The 20,304-nt window shown below is 40.7% G+C and overlaps 1 protein-coding gene across 1 annotated transcript; it reads left to right on the top strand.

Annotated features, from left to right (window-relative positions):
* The first annotated feature begins 908 nt into the window (after positions 1-908).
* On the top strand, positions 909-20,217 carry LOC308300066 (calcium channel flower homolog). Its single transcript, XM_080743832.1, has 5 exons — positions 909-1,541; positions 2,926-2,998; positions 3,361-3,486; positions 12,839-12,946; positions 14,975-20,217. The coding sequence occupies exons 1-5, from the start codon at positions 1,418-1,420 to the stop codon at positions 15,051-15,053; spliced, it is 510 nt and encodes a 169-aa protein (XP_080599958.1). The 5' UTR covers positions 909-1,417; the 3' UTR covers positions 15,054-20,217.
* Positions 20,218-20,304: the final 87 nt, after the last annotated feature.

Genomic DNA, 20,304 nt, shown 5'->3' with positions numbered 1-20,304 from the left:
TGAAAACCTGAAACGGAACATTTCTGGGTCCCATCCTAATTTACAGTACACTTTAAGACCGAATAAGACATAATAAAGCCATAATAAGAAATAATGCGTTGGTAATTAGAACTAATATGTTTTATTAGACAGAAACAAAGACAGAATAGCAGAAAGAGCAGATACATTCCCTGGGGCACCGGCACCTGCCGCGGAACTACCGCAGCAGGTACTGCCACACGACCGGCAGTTCGAACGGCAGTCGCACTGCATCACCGGCGATAGGCCTGGCAGTTCGGCGTGCGGTGGTGGCTGCCGCGGCAGTTACCAGCGATGCCGGTCCTACCTACAGTTCCGTGCGGCGGCCGGCGGTCCTATTGCCGGGCGATGGAGCACGGTTGGCAGGTGCCGGAGAATGTATTTACTCTTTCTGCTATTCTGTCTTTGTTTCTGTCTAATAAAACATATTATTTCTAATTACCAACACATTATTTCTTATTATGGCTTTATTATGTCTTATTCTGTCTTAAAGTGTACTGTAAATTAGGATGGGGCCCATTTCTGCATAATGATGAATACTTTTACTTTTGGTACTTTTAAGTATATTTTGATGCCAATACTTTTGCACTTTTACTCAAGTACATTTTGCAAAAGAATGACTTGCAATGGAGTAGTTCTACATTGTGGCATTTGGTACTTTTACTTAGTAAGAATGTAAAAAAGTACTTTTCCCCACCACTGACACATTCTCCCATGTGCCCCTGTTCTCCTGCACATCTCTCTCTCTCTCTCTCTCCTCACACATGTAAACAAACGATGACGTAGACCACGAAGCTCCTCCCACAGGAACTAGACAACAGAGCCGTTAGCATTTAGCATTCGCCGCCACACAACAGTCAGCAACCATAGGCAACCCAAAGACAGCTCGTAGCATTAAACGCCAACTCACTGACTGACGGTGTAAACTATAGCGGCAGGAACAACAGGGCATGTTTGTGTGTGTGAGTGCGGGAGAGGACGTTTACGGCTTCAACGTGTCGTGAGTGAAAAGAACAAACAAAAAAAACTGCTTGTAGTTTTAGGTCGTGTTGCTAATGCTAATGCTAGCTTAGCTAACGTCACAACCCAACCCACAACTGTACCAGCTGTGGTGGGTGGGACTGACAGCTCTTTGTTTAGCAAAACAAAAGATTAAAAGAAAACGGTCTCGTACTTTTTTTAGAGCGTTTTTCTTATACAAGCCATTTATTTTATTCTGTTTTAGTCTACGTGTGTGCCTTGAGAAGCAGGTTAATGTAAGCCCACAAACACCCCAGTGAGGTATATAGCTATTGCTGGGTGGTCTCAGCTGTGTGTGTGTGACTGCACACTGTGTGATATCTGGATTATTGACACAGTGCAGTGCTGCTAAACGGTTAGCCTGTAGGCTGCAGCCACCATGAGCACCGCCAACGAATCTGCTGCTGCTGCTGCTGCTGGCTCCTCCAACGCTGTCGACGACGATGGCATGACATGGTGGTACCGATGGCTCTGCAAGATAGCAGGAGTCCTGGGAGGAATATGTAAGTGAACACTGAACAGGTTCCGTTATGTCTTGATTTGTGACAACCCTATAACTCTATGGTGACAACATTCAAGACTGCTACTATCTATCTATCTATCTATCTATGTGGTCTAAAACCACGCCTGTTCATTTATAGAAGAATGCTAGTTTGAGGATCTATTTCTGAATGTCAAAATGTGTTTTCTTTTCAAGCACAGTTTTTTGTGTTAAGTTCATGTAACATCCTGAAACTGTAAAGAACCATTGTGGTGCTATAACCTAACCCTATGACTGGCGTGTAATTTGCATTTAAATATGTATTTTCGAATATGTCTTTGTATTTGAATGTGTATTATTATTATTATTATTATTATTAGTAGTAGTATAATGAATCCCAAGTCTTGTATTTTACTTTATTTCTATGGCCCTGAGTCTGATAATAAAGATGTGATTGATGTAGTAGTAGTAGTAGTAGTCATGGCTCATGGGTTAGTCTTATCATGTAGACCGGGACCAATTCACTTTGCAATTTGCATCTCCGGTCTAGAGCGGATACGGAAACGGACTACATGTATATATATATGTATGACCAGATGACCAGAGACAGGAAGCATACTGTAGACCGCATATCAGCACTGGACAGCAAATAGAAAAAAGTGTTTTCCGGAGGTTAGTCATGGGTGACATCGCCTTTTTAATGTTTATGACGCTGGCGTGCCCCGTCATCCTCATAAGATCTTGTGACAAGATGTGACAAAATGAGAACAGAGAGAGAAGGATACCAGATGTTTTATAGGAAAAGCATCCCATAGTTCTTTAATTGAACCCCCGCTGGCAGTATCAGAGTCAGACAAAGGCACCCCGTCACCATGGCAGACCTTTTATTGATCCCGTGGGAAATTCAGTTTTCTGCTATACACACAGCTGCTCTGTTCAGGAGCTCAGCTCCATCCACGTCCCTGGTATGAGACGAGTCACACCGTCACAGTGAATTCACTGTAACAAATGCTGTACAAGTATGTCAAGCTGTCTGTACAGTATTGTATAGTGTTACAAATGGATTCATTCACACTGAGGAGTTTACTGTAGTTCCCGAGATCTAGGACATAGGGATGGGCCGATAATCGTTATTATTGTTTTATTTATTGTTAAAAATGTCTTCCGTCACCAACCATACACTAAGATGAATTTGGTTTTGTAAGCTGCATATTCAGTACCACTTAAACCAATATATATAAGTATACTTAATTAAATTGATTCTTATGGAGCTCTTTTATCATTCTACACAAATCGTTTGCGCTGCAAGTTCAGAAGCTCAATGAGGTTGTCTTTCTGCCAGTGTGTCTTTCCAGATGTGGATTTATTTTGTTGATCTACTAATATTATTGTTTTAATCCAAATAGCATGTGCCATCGCGGGAGTGTGGAACTGTGTAACCATCAACCCCTTAAACATTGCTGCTGGAGTGTGGATGGTGTAAGTTCTTCATTGTCATGTCTATTCATTGAATCCAATGGAGTTATTATTTAGTCACAAGCTCCTGTTAATACTTTACATTGGTTAAACCTACAGACTGACTTCCTGACACTGTCATTGGCACACACAAATAAAGATAAGCTGAAATACATTACTGATCTACAATCTCACAGCGCATTGTCACTCCACTGTCATCTGGGGACCCCAACATCATGTGGCGAACCCCCAGACCCACAGGTTGAACCACTGAAATAGAAAAAAATCTATTTGCCTATGTTCAGTCTCGTTTTGAGTGCACATGCACATTTTGGGATGTACTGTATGCGCTAGACAGTTGCTTTTCTGTCCTCTCCTGTCTGCAGGTTCAATGCCTGTGTGCTGTTCCTGTGTGAGGTGCCATTCTGCTGCCAGTTCATAGAGTTTGCCAATGCAGTAGCAGCACGTGCAGACAAACTCAGACCGTGGCAGAAAGCCTTCTTCTACTGTGGGTAAGAAGAACACATGCCTTTTTAGGACTGCAACTATCCAACATTTTTTTTACTATTTTATCGATTTACTTTCTCGATTAATCGAATACTCGAGAAGCACTTGGAAAAAAGAGAAATAAGTTAAATGTATTTATCAATGCATCGAATAACCACTTAATCGTTATAATTCATATCCTACTAATAAACGACCGAATGTCTGAACAACCGAATACCTGACAGCACTGATACTAAACAGTGCCCAAATTTGGAGATAAGTGACATCACTACTACCGCTGCCTGTACTGCGCATGCGTCCCCGCCATGGTAACAGCCGTATGATGAAACAGTGCCCAAATTTGGAGATGACTGATACGTTTGGGTTCTCCAACATTACTTTTTTTTCCCTTTTTCTTTTCTTTTTTTTAATAATTTTTATCCCACGATTTTGTAACCCATTTTCACCCAGTGCCAATTGCCTATGTAATCCTGGTCTCTGCTCTCCCTCTGCCGTGCCTGGGGAGTAGGGGTGTGAAAGAATATTCTTTATTCGAATATTCGTTCGAATGTTAACAATAAAAGAATATTCGAAAGTAAAAAATTGAGCTTCGAATTAATTTATATTTAATTAAAACAAATCTACCGCACTTCTCGCGAGATTCTGGGCGCATGGAACGTTAAAAGGTGGCTGGTCTCGCAAGGCAGAAGTCTCCATTCGCTGCTGCAAAAGTGGGCTGATCTACAAGTCCACAATGCGTCGCTGATCCAATACGTTGTGGGCTTGTACATTAAGGGTGCCTATTTAGCAACACCGTCATACGGCGAAGAATAAACCTCCAGCTGCTTAACTTTCACTGGCCGTCGTCCGCTCCGCAGGGGAGGGGAGGCTCTCTCCATTCCGAGATGCACTCGCCTCGCAGTGCTTTTAAACTTAATACGTTGATTCAGAATGATTAACGAGTCAAGCTGAAACGGGCGACGCATTTGGTAGTGACGGGAAGCCGGACAATGAGACTTCTCCACCGAAAAACACAAAGCATGGATTTCTTCTCTCACAAGTCATTCTCCCCGCACGCAGCCACGGTAAAACTCCCTCCGTCACACTCTTGTAGAAATTGTAGACTACCTAATTTGGTTCAAACCAAAACATACTCCATTGGTGTGATTATAATTGCTCGTTTCATGTCGTGGCTGTTCCAACTCCATCACAGGCTGCTGCTGTGAGTGTGACGCTTCGCAACGACGATGCAATGCTGGCAGCTGCGTGCACACAGACATCAAACGGGGCTTGAGCCCCTGCCCTTTTAAGAGAGAATTGTCCACCAAAATGCCCTTTTAGAAATGTCAGCCCCTGCCTCTCTTAACATTCTTTGCACGTCCCTGACCAACGCGGACCTGGCTGCACGACCGCGACTGTCTACAGTTTACAGTTTAGGCATTTAGCAGATGCTTTTAATCCAAAGCGACTTACAATAAGCAGATAACACATCACAATAATAAACAAGTTAATATGTCAGTACACCAACAGCAATATAACAATGCAAATAAAATAAATAATTAAAGAAAAAGGTTTCTTAAAAAAAAAAAAAAGATTAGAATAAACAGCTTCGAAGTACGAATGCTTCGAATTATTCGATATTTTCGAATATTCGAATCAACGGAGGATTTTCGGGCGAATATTCGAATGCTATTTTTGGCACATTTTCACAGCCCTACTGGGGAGACAACGGACTGACCTCATGCCAAGTTGTTTCTTTTCACCTGACAGGGGGATTTCCCCGGGATGGACGTAGCGCGTGGAAGGAACACGTTATTCCAAGTCCAACCAGTTCCTTTCCCCTCCATCAGGTGCCCCGGCTGGCCAGGGGGAGGCATTATTGAGACCAGGATTACTGCATGTTTTTGTGAGGGTATCAACCAGGGGCATAGTTCTGCCGATTTAAAATGACTCCAATACGGAACTAAAACTTCCTATGATTGGCCGCTAGTTGCGCTGTTTTCCCCCCCGGCCGATCGCAAAAAGAATTGCCCTCCATTGGATCCCATTCATTTTCCCCTTTTGTTTTCTAACCTTAATTAACATTTTCATGAATACTGTATGGTTCCTATCGCTAGTTAAAAATTGCCTTTCAATCACCATCATATTCGTTTTGTCGAAATGTGGTCCAATGTATTTTAAAATAAATGATAAAGTTGCGGGGGGGGCGTGGCCAACTAAACTGATACCAGCCGGCTGTGTTCTTCTTCGTGTGCTGTATTTCGGGAGGCTCCGACCACATTCTCCCATTTATCCCTGCGTTGCACGTGACCGTTGGCAGCCAATAGCATCTCTGATGCCTTTACATTTCTATGATGGGGAAAAGCATTCCAAGGGGTAGAAAGGGCCATTTGCGCTGCATAGAAACCAATGGTTTCGCTTCGTCCATATTTTTCTACAGTCTATGGTATCAACCCTAGGAGACACGGGGAGAAAATGCAAACTCCACACACTCCAACTCCCCTACTCCAACATTACTTCTGAGACTCCTACATTCAATCCCTCATATACAACAACTGTGCAGACAACACAACCCAAACTCTGCACATAATTCGGAGCGGATATGTTCGAACAGGCAAGAGCAGATGTCTGCAGGCAAGGACCAGAAATTAAATAATTTGTTGCACAATGGTTTCTTCAAAGATACTGTATGAGCCTATGTATACTTATGGATCTTTATGGATTTTCACAATTTGTTTTTATTTATTTATTTACTTTTCCCCTGTGACTTGATTATTAATCGATTATCCTATTTTGTTATCGTTATCGATATTCTTTCCATAAAATTGATTAGTTCGATTTATTGTACTGTACACCGTACACTGTACACTGTACCTTTTGCAATGGCCAAGGTTCATACCTCTGACTCACAGTTGACTGTACCTTTCTAACAATATGGCAAATGACACGAGTTATGACTCATTTTTGAGCGGTGCAAACCGCTCCTACGTTTGACTCAGTGTGTAGGTCCCGACTCCTGAAGAAACTCTTTGAATAACGTTTATTGAAGACTGGTAGCGGGTTAGCAAGTAGCTCAGCCAAAAAGCATACAACAGGTCTCTAGTTGCGACCGAAAGTCGCAGTTTACCTTGAGAAATGTATATGGGTTGTCTGTCAGTCAGTCAGTCCCTCCGTCAGTCCCTCCGTCAGTGAGTCTGTCTGTCCGTCACATCACGTCACACTTTTGGCCTTGCTCTTTTCTCCGTCACCGTTGCCCCTATCCATGCCAAACTTTGCACACACACTCCTTGGCTGGCAAATCACAACCTCCGCCCCTGATTTCTCACATGCCCCTCTTCTAGCGCCACCATGAGGTTACTTTTTGCAGACAGGCCAATTTGTGTATACATGCGACCTGACGGTCGCTCATCTCCCGATTAGGGAGTCTTACTGGTTACATACTAGGATCTGCAAATGTTTGTAGGTGTGGTCTTTGTATAGCTGGTAGAGAGTGAGTCATGATCGCCGTCTAGTGGTTGTTAAAGATCATCACAGATCACAACATCCCTGTTTTCTTTTAACATTCATTTGTTCTGCCTAGGGATGGCCAAATGGAGAATTCTTCTTAACCGATGACCGTAATAGTGGAGGAAAAAATAGGCCAGAAGTTGACCATACCCCTACCCGGGGTAGAACAAAATGCGACATAGTTTTTTCATATCTTTAGGATGTCCCTTTCATGAAATGGATTGTCCCGAGTTTTGCTTTTAATGCTAAAGTCATGAAATTGATCCATGAAAGGACTAACCACATAAGCAAAAAAACGCCTATCCTGAAAGATGGAGTTCCAAGTCAAACCTTTGTCATTTTCTACCTGCTGGTTGTTTTTACCTCATACTTGCACAGATGGTCTACAGGTAGTGTCCCTACATCCCAAAACAATCAGACTGCAAAAATGTGGTTCTGTTTTGAATCTGCAGCCTTTTATATAAGGACTTTCTATAGGCAGAAATGACATTCCTAAGGAGAATTTCCCTGTAATCCTTCTATAAGGGGTAGTACAAACCATGACAATGTTTTTTCATAACTTTTACTTGTCCTCTTCATGAAATGGATGGTCAGCAGTTTTGCTTTTACTGCAAAAGTCATGAAAATGATCCATGAAGGGACCACATAGGCAAAAAACGCCTACCCTGAAAGATGGAGTTCCAAGTCAATCCTTTGTAATGTTCTATTGCTGGTTATTTTTACCTCATACTTGCACAGATGGTCTACAGGTAGTGTCCCTACATCCCAAAACAATCAGAATGCAAAAAAGTGATTTACCAAGAAAGTGCAGAAATATCCCCACACGTTAATCATACACCATTTCTACTTACTGGTTGGGAAGGTGCTCGAAACAAGGGCCTACTACAAACTTGATATCCCGGTATCAATAAGCGTTGGGCTTATCAAGCTTGTTATTAAGCATAGCGGGCCATGACATCATGTTTAAATAATCAAGACAAGAGGTGATCAATACATTGTTACAGTACTATTCATAATATATAGCCATTTAACACTTACTGCACACTAATGAATGATTTTTAAAAGATATTAAATGATAATATTTTTTACTTTTGTCAATTCTCATCTTCATTCCGACATGTCTCCTTTCCGACAGACACTAATCCTATCTCTTACCCTAACCCTAACCTCTATGGACGTGTTGCCACTCCGACAATAAGAAGTCACTGTCGGAGTGGCGACATATCGGAATAGAGAGAGCCCCCCACTCACAGTCACAACAACTGGCCAATTAAAAAGGATACCAGTTCTGTTCAGAATTTGTCATCTCACATCTTCCCACAAAATATAATAAAGCGCTCAACAGTGGGCTTGATAAAAGCCCGGGTCAATAAGCAGGATCGATAAGGTGCTCATTATCAATACAAATTAACGAGCTCCATTCAGATTGTCAATAGGGAATACACCAACAACCAAAAGAAACCAGAAGAATATGTCAGAATATGCTTGTATTGTGAATCAGGAGTTTTTTTTCCCCTCTATCTATTAATACTGTATATGCCTCAAATACAACAAAATGTAGTGGGATTACAATTTGATACCATGTCTCTACACACTTCATAGTCATAGAATCTACGGATGGTTCTCAGGTATAGGTATATATGTGTGCCATTCTTACTGCATGCCAAATAATCAAACAGCAGCTTTTTCTCATTTTAATTTATTTTGTTTATTTCTTTTTCAATATTTTCTAATCAACAACTATTTTGAGTGTGAGGGGGACTGACCAATTTGCAAAGCTGGTCAATGGATACAAAGCTGTGATCTCCCAAATTCTGACATAATTTTGTCAGGAGATTTCGTGACGTAATCGGCTGTGTATCTATTGGTCAATGGCTGGTCAATGGATGAATTGAATTCCGTCTTACTATTTATGTTATGGTAATAAATATGCTATGATATAAACGGTAAGAAGGAATTCAGTTCCCAGTGGATTACAACCACAAGGCCACTACAATGCTCCACAGTCAAGGCTGGTCCACAAGGCACAAGCTGGTATAAAAGGATTGTGTCATTTCTTGTTTATTTGAGTTTACAGGCAATGTACTGTAAAGACAGGAGCAATATTATGTACAACACAATCCCACAGAGAGACATTGAGGAACATACTACTTTGACTGCAACAATCCTTATCATAGCAGTAGAGTTGGGTGAGGTCTCTTACTGCTTGGTGCAGGCTATTTTTTGAACAGGACAGGCTGTAGTGATGTATCCTTTAGCATCCAACCCTTCCCAAATGGATTCCACAGAAGGGGTTTGGGGACATGATTGTGGCACCATATATGGCATGTCTGTCATGATGCAAGAATACAACGGAGCTCATCAAGACTAGAACACACCTGGTCCTTTGCTTTCTTTTTTAGGCCATAGAGAGTGAGGGCATATTGTCTTGCACATGCTGAAGCCTCTGGTAGACTATCTGTCAAGCCAAAGGTTCTCAGACCCTGACCTAATTTATATGTACAGTACTATTGATATACTTGTGTTGCTCATCTACTGTCAGTCAACAACTCCTTGGAATAGCTGCCATTTTCATGCATGCTGGTCATGGGATAGAGAACGATACATCCAATGTCTGATATTACAAATACATTGGGAGTGGCTTTGTGTGAGAGTCTTCTAGCATGGCACGCATTGACTGGATGCAATGCAACGGGCAGCATGTTCAGAATAAGCAAAACAACAGCTTTCAACAAGCTGGCGATCTGATCTGAGAATCTTTGGCTTACTGCATGCCAAATAATCACACATTGTGTAGTGTATTCTACTGAATATAGGCCTACAGTACATACATACTGCATTTAAGTCTGACTACCATAGACTGCTTATAGAACAATATTTTTGCTGCTTTTGAGGTGAAAAAAAAGCAGGTAGAAAATGACAAAGGATTGACTTGGAACTCCATCTTTCAGGGTTGTCTTTTTTTATGGTGAGTGCCTTTATGGATCAATTTCATGACTTCTACAGTAAAAGTAAAACTACTGACCATCCATTTCATGAAGAGGACAAGTAAAACAAGGTTTGTACTATACCCCTTATAGAAGATTATCTCCAGGATTTTCCTTAGGAATGTCATTTCCGCCTATAGAAAGTCCTTATATAAAAGGCTGCAGATTCAAAACAGAATCAAATTTTTGCATTCTGATTGTTCTGGGATGTAAGGATGCTACCTGTACACCATCTGTGCAAGTATGAGGTAAAAACAACCAGCAGGTAGAAAATGACAAAGGATTGACTTGGAACTCCATCTTTCAGGATAGGCGTTTTTTGCCTATGTGATGAGTCCCTTCATGGATCAATTTCATGACTTTTGCAGTAAAAGTAAAACTCGGGACAGTGCATTTCATGAAGCGGACATCCTAAAGATTTGAAAGAACTATGTCGCGTTTTGTTCTACCCCTTATAGAAGATTATCCCCAGACTTACAGGGGAACATTCCTTAGAAATGTAATTTCCGCCTATAGAAAGTCCTTATATAAAAGGCTGCAGATTCAAAACAGAACCATCTTTTTGCATTCTGATTGTTCTGAGATGTAAGGACACTACGTGTAGACCATCTGTGCAAGTATGAGGTAAAAACAACCCGCAGGTAGAAAATGACAAAGGATTGACTTGGAACTCCATCTTTCAGGATAGGCGTTTTTTGCCTATGTGATGAGTCCCTTCATGGATCAATTTCATGACTTTTGCAGTAAAAGTGAAACTCGGGACAGTGCATTTCATGAAGGGGACATCCTAAAGATTTGAAAGAACTATGTCGCGTTTTGTTCTACCCCTTATAGAAGATTATCCCCAGACTTACAGGGGAACATTCCTTAGAAATGTAATTTCCGCCTATAGAAAGTCCTTATATAAAAGGCTGCAGATTCAAAACAGAACCATCTTTTTGCATTCTGATTGTTCTGAGATGTAAGGACACTACGTGTAGACCATCTGTGCAAGTATGAGGTAAAAACAACCTGCAGGTAGAAAATGACAAAGGATTGACTTGGAACTCCATCTTTCAGGATAGGCGTTTTTTTTGCCTATGTGGTGAGTCCCTTCATGGATCAATTTCATGACTTTTGCAGTAAAAGTAAAACTTGGGACAATCCATTTCATGAAGGGGACATCCTAAAGATATGAAAAAACTATGTCGCGTTTTGTTCTACCCCGGGTAGGGGTACCTCAAAAACTAAGGCTCTTTTTTATGTTTTTTTCCTCTACTATAAGGCCTTATCGGTTAACCGTTAACTGTTAACTCATACCCTGCCAAAAAAGACGTTTTTATAATAAAAACGTCTTTTTCACTATGGACATCCCTGCCAGACGTCTTCTGGACGTCTTTTTTTTTTAAATAATAAAAAAAAAATAAAAAAAAATTGAATTTTTTTTTTTGGAAAACATTTTTTTTAGGACCTCCAACAGTGTACTAAGCATGATCGCGATCGCGAAATTGCATGTTTAACCCCCATACCAACCCCATCTTTCAAACATGGCAGCCATGTTTGTTTACATTTGAAGAAAACATAAGGGCAGCCTTCTCCTGAATGCCTGAACGGATTTCCAAGCGGATTTTTTTGTTTGAAAGCTGTGAAAAGCATGCACATGCATAGTGCATGATCTGTGCACGAATGTGTGCACCAGCGTGCACACTATTTTTTTAACCCTTTGTTGGTGAACCGGCAATACAAGAGGTCCCCACTTTAAATATGGCACCCACTGAGTTAAGGAAATGTGTTCAAAAATGCGCCCGTTTTTCCCCATAATAAAGTGCCATATTTACACATTAAAAACAATAAAACTAGGAGAAACAAGAATACAAATGTTTTCTAAAATAATTGTGTTTTTGCAAAGAAACGGTGGGATTGAAATAATCAGTGTAATGTGATGCGGATGTCGCCAGGCACATGCACACATAGACAAAGGGGGCTTGAGCCCCTGCCCTTTTATCCAAGTGCCCTCTTCAGACCATGAATGCATTTTTTTTTACTACTGGTAAAATAAATGCAAATTTCCCCTTTCCATACCATAACTGAAGGCTGCATTCAAGAGAATCGTCCACCAAAAGGCCCTTTTAGAAATGTCAGCCCCTGCCTCTTTACCATTCTCTGCATGTCCCTGGCTATCCGCAGCGAGACGCTCGCACTTCACTTCGCACTTCCCCCTCTCCTCTGTGTTTGTTGTGTAGAGCAATAACTTCCAATCGTATGACTTTTGGGAATGGTTGAAAATCATATTCTTCTCTTCTCTCTTCTCGCCCGTGTTTTGTGTGTGCTGATGCAGCGATCATTGCGACTATGAGCTTTGTGTTATTTTCGCATATCCTACTCTGTAACCAAAAGACGACTTTCGCGTTCCACACGTCATGTAACATTAGAAAGTTGTGTTTTAAGCTCTTCTTAAACGGGATTCAATGTGACGGTCTGTTTTGGAAAATCCAATCGGAGCATTTGTTTCCTGATGAACAAGTGAGCGTGCCGTGTACGATTCCAAATGCATGCATGGATGTTACACAGAGATTGGTGTCCAGAAATGTGTGTCCGCAGCGCGTATAGTTGCATGGTTGATGACTTGATGTTGCATAGACATTGGTGTACGGGGCTTTTGGTGTGACACATGGTTTGCTTTTTTTTTATTTATTTTTTTATCGGTCACCATTAACCGTTAGTGCTTACCGGTAACCAATTTCTTATCGGTTAAACGGTAATGGTTAACCGTTGGCCATCCCTAGTTCTGCCACAAACTTTGGTAGGCCATAAACATAGCAGGAAATATGATTATGTGAATTGACATAATTGTTTTGCTCTTTTCTTGGCCGTCCCTGTCTGTCTGGCTGTCGTTCATGTGCAGAATGGCGTTGTTCCCTGTATTCTTGAGTTTCTCCTTCACAACGTTGTTTGGGAATGCCATTGCCTTCGCTACAGGAGTCCTGTATGGCCTTGCCTCTCTGGGCAAAAAGTAAGTGCTCGGCTTAAGTAAACACATTTAATTCAATGAGATCTTAAAGGACAGCTTTAGTTTTTTACAACAAGGGTTCATATTTTAGATTGTAATTAAAGAATATAAAAGATGAGTGTTAAAATGATTTAATTTACTTCTTTCTATTGTTTTAGAGATTCTTATTTCAGTGGTTGGGGGCATGCGTACAAGTGGCTAAATATGTCATTTTACACAGAATAAGTCCATTCCCAAGATACAATGCAACCTTTCATGGTTGGATGTGACTTATGGGGGCTAGAAGTGTTACTGTAAATAGCAGTAAAGAAACTGCTGGCTTATTGTGTCTAAAAACACATATTTAGCCACTTGTACGCATGCCCCCATGCGTACACATGCCCCACATTTTAGCACGGTAAACGTGATAAAACAATAGAACGAAGAAAATTAAAAGATTTTAACACTCACTTTTTCTTTTCTCTAATTACAACCTAAATATGAACCCTTGTTGTAAAAAACCAAAGTTGTCCTTTAACCACTTAAACAGTATATCGTCACTGTCGGGCAGAAACCTTGTATCTCCAAGTAAAGCCCTGCTTCATAATACAATGCCGTCACACAAAACTAGTGAAAATGTGCTTGTAGATCTGCTGTTTTCACTAGTTTAGTTCATGTTTTAAATGATAAATACAAAACGGAACGGTTTTGCACATACAAGGTTTCCACCCGACAACAACGATATCCTTCATTTTTTACACATGGATTAAAGTTCTCGGTCACCACGACTGATTTCAGTCATTTGGATCCTATAGAAGTCTTCCATGGAAGCGTGTCACGCATGCCATCTTCAGTTGTTCATTATTTTAAGATTAAAGAATATTTGAAGTGATCAAACTAGCAGAAGAATGCATGTTTAATCTTCCAGAAAATCATAATGATCTCAGACATTTCATAAAAGCAATGGTTAAATCAATTAGCATCTTTTTCTGCTTGTTGGCTGTATAGCTACAAAACATAATAATTGCACGTAATTTGTGGTAATTGTTTATGAAACACTGCATGTCTGGTTTCCCAACCAGTGGGTCGGGAACCATAGGTGGGTCACATAGAAATGTTTGTCTTCCTTTTCCTACATTTAAAAAAAGGTTTAGACTAATAAAATCCCAACTTTCAATTCAAAACATTCCCAACATTTTTCAAAAGTAAAATGAATGTGTGAAATGTAGTGGGGGGGAAAAAGAAAGGAAAAAAATGAATAATTTCCATAAATGTAATAAAAGTTTAAGAAGTTGTGAAAATAGCTGATCTACAACCTCACAATGCAGCGTTGTGAGCTTGTAGGTCTGCTATTTTCACTAGTTTGGGTCCCTGGCAAACATCTAATACCTCTTTTGGGTCTTGAGATGAAACGTTTGGGGACCACTGCTGTCCTTTCATGCTGTTTCAGTAATCACAGATTAGGCCTAACAATCCATATGTACACCAAATAGCAAAACTAGCAGATCTTCAAGCTCACATTGCGACACGCTGTGAGCTTGTAGATCTGCATTTTTTGTCAAATTGATTGCCTATTTTGACATGCATTTTGGCCTATTGTGACATTTTACGCAGTTGTTCCATGACATTTCCTATCTGAATGTTATCAAACAAATTAATGATTGTGGAATTTCTCATTCTCTCAATTCCCCCTCCTGCATAAGGAACCCCACTCTAAAATGTTATAATGGCTCATCCTAAACACACCCTATGTCAGGTAACCAGGTTATAATAAATTAATAAGACATACCATACTTGTAATGTCTGGATGTTCTAACAAGCCTAATGAGTCTACAAAAAAAAAGTCTTAACTTTTGAAAAGCAGGACCCAGTAATAATATAATTACTTAATAGTGTGCTTAACCAATGCTGCCGTACATGCTCTGTTAACTCCTTTTATTTATTCCTTCTGCATAACCATTTTTCTTTTACTCCTGAACCCCCAACCCACCCCTCTCTCACACACACACACACACACACACACACACACACACACATTTCTTGTATCCTCAGGGGCGATGCAGTGACCTACGCCAGACTAAACCACAACAAACGCGAGGATGAAGAAAAGATGACAGGGACGATCGAGTAAAGAATCCGCCGTCTTGCATCCGGTTATTCTCTCGTTGCTCCAAGTTGACACAGAGAGAGAGAGACGTTTGTTCCTTCCTAACCGCCTCCGTCAGTCTCTCCCACCTTAGTCCATCCATCCACCTTTCCAATTAAAGGGATGTTTCACTTCCTAACATGTTTGGGTCATTTTATCCTCTATTCAGGCTTTTGAGTGAGGTTTTCAAGTTGAAAAAAATACAATACAAAGAAAAAATTAAATAAAATCAATGAAAAAAAGTAATTGAAATAACACGGCCCCCTCATGTATTAAGCTGCGTTCAAACCTGTTCGAGTGGCGTGATTACATAGAATGTGAATGCAAAGACGAGACGACGCGCGACCGAGCACGGCGCGAACGATTCGAATGGGGAGGCACAAACGGCACGAACGGTTGCTTCAGTATCTTCGCACCAGTTGGAAAAATCCAACTGTAGCGACCTTCGCTTCACCCCCACTCCGCCCATCGCGTCCTGACAGCCAATCAGCGTTGATGTTGTCCGGAGACACGGAAATGTTTTTGGTTCGCCATGATTCCAAAGACTAGAATAGAAGAAATAGCTTCAGGTTTGAACGCAGCATTAGAAGGACATTAGGAAATGTAAGTGGCGCGTTTCTACTACGGCGACGTGAGGCGGGACTACGGCAGTTATGACGTAATCACCGTAGCGGTCAAAAGTGTTAAGCAACCAGCAGTTGGCGACGGGATCCCACCCCTTTCACTGAACTCTTTGGTTCCCATGGCGACGCGACCACGCTGCAGGCGCTGTAGCCGCTACGTGGAAAGGTAGCCTCTGCCGTAGTAAAGACGGCGGCAGGTTGATCTATCGAGCGCTGATCATTTCCGGTTGCCGTTGTCATCTGCTGTTGCAGTGCAAAGCTTAAATAGCCTAATATCAGTCACCAGAACCAAGGACGGCTGTTTTCAATGAATCTAACATGGTTAAAATGGAGTTTGAAGTTACAATTGTTTTGTATGAAGGGGCGTGGCCTGTTTATGAATATATATAAAAATTAAAATAAAAAATAATAATGAATCACTCAAGTAACTTACAAACTGTCTGGGGTGCTCCCAAAACCCTGAGTAGACGATAAAATGACACAAAACCTGATTGAAAGTGATAGAGCCCTTTAAGCCCGATTCATATTTGCTCGCCTGGCAGCGTTGCTCGCCAAAAACGGCCTACCTACGAGTGTGAATTAGGCATTACCGGGTGTCATATAGCAACGTCGCTAACTTTATTTATTATTACTTAGAACTGCTGTTGTTTTATTCCAGTGTTATCCATTTAGATAGATGATGACTTAAAGAAACGGTTTGGTACGCATTGTGGAGTTTCTCAATTTGAAAGGGCATGTTTAATTGGATTTTCTTTTCTTTTCTTTTATTCCTATTGATTGTATTTATTATGTTTCCCTTCGATGTTTGTGCTGCTGTCAATGGTGATAGGTCATTTGTCAACATGTATGGTGGGAGTGGCATCCTCTTAACTAATGAGCCTTTCAGGGAATCTGAATAATACATAGTGGCATTGTGAAATTATATATTTCACGCGTGCAGTACATGAAATCACACACAGACACACATACACACACACACACACACACACACAGAAACACACACACATACACGCACACAGTGTAACATTTCGGCATTAACTTTTTTCCAGTATGAATGTAAAAGTGTGTTTAAAACACAAGATTTTTTTTTTATTGGGAATGTATCCAGTACAGCCAAAGATCAAGACACTTGCTCTTTGTATTCGTTACACACTTTAATTTGCGTCCGTTGTTCCTTGAGTTTCACTGCATGTTCAGTTAAGAGGTTCAAACAAGGAACCTTAAACCAAATGGGATCAGGTGTAACAAACCATTTCAGAGCATACTGAGAAGAGCTTTTGAGTTTTATCTCACTTTTCTGCATTCAACTGACATGTTTTGTCTCATTATCAAATAATACTTGTATGTGTGGGTGAGCTTTTTTTTACTTTCTATCCTCAATGTCTACTGATTGGTCTGTGTTTATAAATCTACCGAGGTGTGCTCTGCCCAAGCCTATTTCATCGTATTGAGGGAAAGGACCTTGATTCAGGGAGACGGGAGTAAAGCCTAATTTATACTTTGTTATAGGGTCACATGGATTAAAGTTCTCAGTCGCCCACAACTGATTTCAGTAATGTCCATAGAAGCCAGAATGTTGAGCAGAGAAAACAGCCTATACAAGCGACCCATTGAGGGCTTGTTGATGGTCTGATTTTGGTTATGATTTTAAGCATTTGTAATGGTCAAACTAGTGATAGGCCCTACATTCTGTCCAGAAGATTTTCCATAAACTCTTCGCATGGTTGGGTTAGTATATAAACGGCAAGAACAATATTGCTGAAACATAATAGGAATCAGCGCTCGTGTGGGAGGGCTCCTTTCCATGGGGTCACTAGCCGAAACGGTGTTATTTTGAGCAAGCATATCAATTAGGTTTGATTGTCTATTTGTCTTAGAGCCATGTTTTGCATTTGTCATTCAGATACGATGCCTGAAGTAGTCAGTCAGCAATGTTCTACCTTTGTCTTTGTGTTATTTTGTTGCCTTTACATTTTGTGTGTTATTTGTTGCATTTGGTATTTTTTTTGTTCTTGTTTTTTTTTTTGCACATAGTTCTTGCATCAGTGGATTTTCAGACTAGTTAGTAGCATCATGGTCGCTGTTGGGTGGAAATCTATCTCCATATTTGTATTTGTCACCCTGTTTTATAAATATATAACCTATGACAGGGGTCTTCAACAGGAGGTCCGGGACCCCTAGGGGGTCTTCAGAGTTACTACAGAGGGTCCTTCAAATCTTTGTGTGATAGAAACCTTTTTCTCCTTTTTTATATTAACCACTTGAACCCTAGCGTCTATATTCTGAGAACTTTAGCCAAAAAATAGCAGATCTACCAAGCACGAGGCGTTGTGAGCTTGTAGATCGTCTATTTTCGGCAAAGAGGTTTGGTGTGGAGGGGAAAAAGAGCAGGCTAAGTACAGAGTGAAAGGTCAGGTTTATTTGGTAATGTCGGTTCAAGTGGTTAAATATCTGAAAACACAAATTCAAATCCAAAATACACTGATGATTGTGCTGTCAAACAATGAAACTATATGGAATCTGAAAAGGTTGTGGGGGTCCCTGTTTCATCTCTCGCTCAGCTAAGGGGTCCTTGGCCTGAAAACGTTGAAGACCCTGCCCCTGACCTATGAAGATTGTTATAGAGCTTGTGACTCAATCTCGGTCGTCCATTAGATTCACTGGATTTCTTTCTTTCAAGGTTTCCACCCAACAGCGTTGCAGGTTAAAAAGGACTCGAATATTTGAACCAATGTAAAGAATAAACACTATCGAGCATTTGAAAATACAGAAGCCAGCATTTTAAATCTAGGTAGTAAAACACCACACACACCAGCAGTATGCTATATTTTGACACTATACTACACAGTTGAAATACGGTTATGTTAGAACCATTACGCAAAAACACAGTTTTGAGTGTTTGTTTCAGTGTAAGGCAGTTTTTGATTGATTGATTATTTTATTGGACAAAAATGGAGAACAGTGCAAGTATAGTCAATACAATTGAAATGTAGTACAGTACAAGTACAGTCTTGTACTGTACTACATTGTACTGTACACCCTGCCTAAAAGGAACATCGCAAATAAGACCTTTTACGGTCTTTTTTACGTTGGAAGCCCTCGGAGTGGGTTCCCAAACGTTTTAGGGAGCCACAGGAGCCAACCTAGTGAAAATGGCAGCTACAAGCTGTGAGCTTGTAGGTTGGCTTTTTTCACTACTTCTTAAATTATTTTTAATTTCTAATTTATTGAATTTTTATTTATGAAATCAATTAGATTTTGTTTTTCTTTTTTTGTGGGGAAATGTTTGGAAATCTTTTGAAATGATTAAAAACAAAAAAAATTACAATACATACATGGATATTTATTCACAAGCCATAACATTTTGGGGAACACTGCTGTAAAGGGATATGTGCAAAACCGATGTGTGTTGATGTGAACCCTAATCACCACAATGGCTTCTCGTGTGTCAAGTTTTCCTCTGATCTAATAGCAGGAATAAAATATGCCTTTTTTTCCATTGGTGTCATATTCTTTTTTTGTTTTCTTTTGGCATGCTTTTAACAAAATAAAAAAATAGCATGGATGCACCTGGGAGATATCCTCAGTGATGTAGCCCCCAGGTCATAGGGGTTTCGGGTCTCACAACATCATACCCCTCGCGCAGGTGACCCAGCCAGGGTGATCAAGTCCCGACTTAACTTCCCAGTAGCTACCCACGATCAGTCCCATTAGGGCAGGGGTGGGCAACTTGGATGATGGACCGGGCCACTATATTTCCACACTCACTCCAGAGGGCCACAATGCATATGCTGACAGGCGTACCTCTGTAGTTTAACTTTTTTCGTAAATGAATGCCCTACTACTTCATCATCCTATGTCACACAAAAGTTGCAAAAATAGCCAATCTACAAGCTCAAAACACGTCGCACCACGTGTTTTGAGCTTGTAGATAGTTAATACTATGTTAACTTTATGAATTTACAAATACATTGGACATAAAAAAAGACAAAACATTTTAATACTAGTCATTAAGCTACTAATATACAGTAGACTGAATTCATTAAAATGTGTCATGTTGGCATGTGTAGAATTGTAACAGCTGAAATCAATAATATATAAGTATTCTGCTATTAACCTGCGGGCCGCATTAAGTGAAGGTGGGGGCCGCATGTGGCCCCCAGGCCACCAGTTGCCCATGTATGCATTAGGGAAAAACAGGGCCGCATTCCACTGCTCCGGAACTACTCTGTCGAGACTGGGAGAGGCAATCTGGTGCGTGGAAGGACCAGGACCTGTGGGTTGAATCCTGGCCGGGCTTGTCCTACGTCTCACCAGGTCCAGGACCTGTGCGTTGCACCAGACTCCTACTTATTTATATACAAAGAGCAGAGAGAAAGGGTTGTTTTGAACATGGTCTATCTTAAAAGTGTGGATCTGGACTACAAGTTGGTGTAAGACAAAATAACAGTACTATACAGTGGAGCAGGGGTTCCCAAACTTTTTTGTCTCAGGGCACCCCATACATATTTTTTTAAATCCGAGGCACCCCTACATTATAATTTTCACTCCCAGCACTTTATATTTATAGCATATTGTCGGGTGGAAACCTTGTATGTCCAAAACCGTTGGTT

The sequence above is a fragment of the Nannobrachium achirus genome (assembly GCF_963921795.1).
Source record: "Nannobrachium achirus genome assembly, chromosome: 15".
In the NCBI taxonomy this organism is placed as follows: Eukaryota; Metazoa; Chordata; class Actinopteri; order Myctophiformes; family Myctophidae; genus Nannobrachium; species Nannobrachium achirus.
The sequence above is the reverse complement of the archived record's forward strand: the minus strand, read 5'-3'. Positions and strand labels throughout refer to the sequence as shown.

Coding starts and splice junctions, on each gene's coding strand:
- LOC308300066 (XM_080743832.1), top strand. CDS start 1,418: ATGAGCACCGCCAACGAATCTGCTGCTGCTGCTGCTGCTGGCTCCTCC. Junction 1,542..2,925: donor AGGAGTCCTGGGAGGAATAT/GTAAGTGAACAC, acceptor TAATCCAAATAG/CATGTGCCATCGCGGGAGTG. Junction 3,487..12,838: donor AAAGCCTTCTTCTACTGTGG/GTAAGAAGAACA, acceptor GTTCATGTGCAG/AATGGCGTTGTTCCCTGTAT.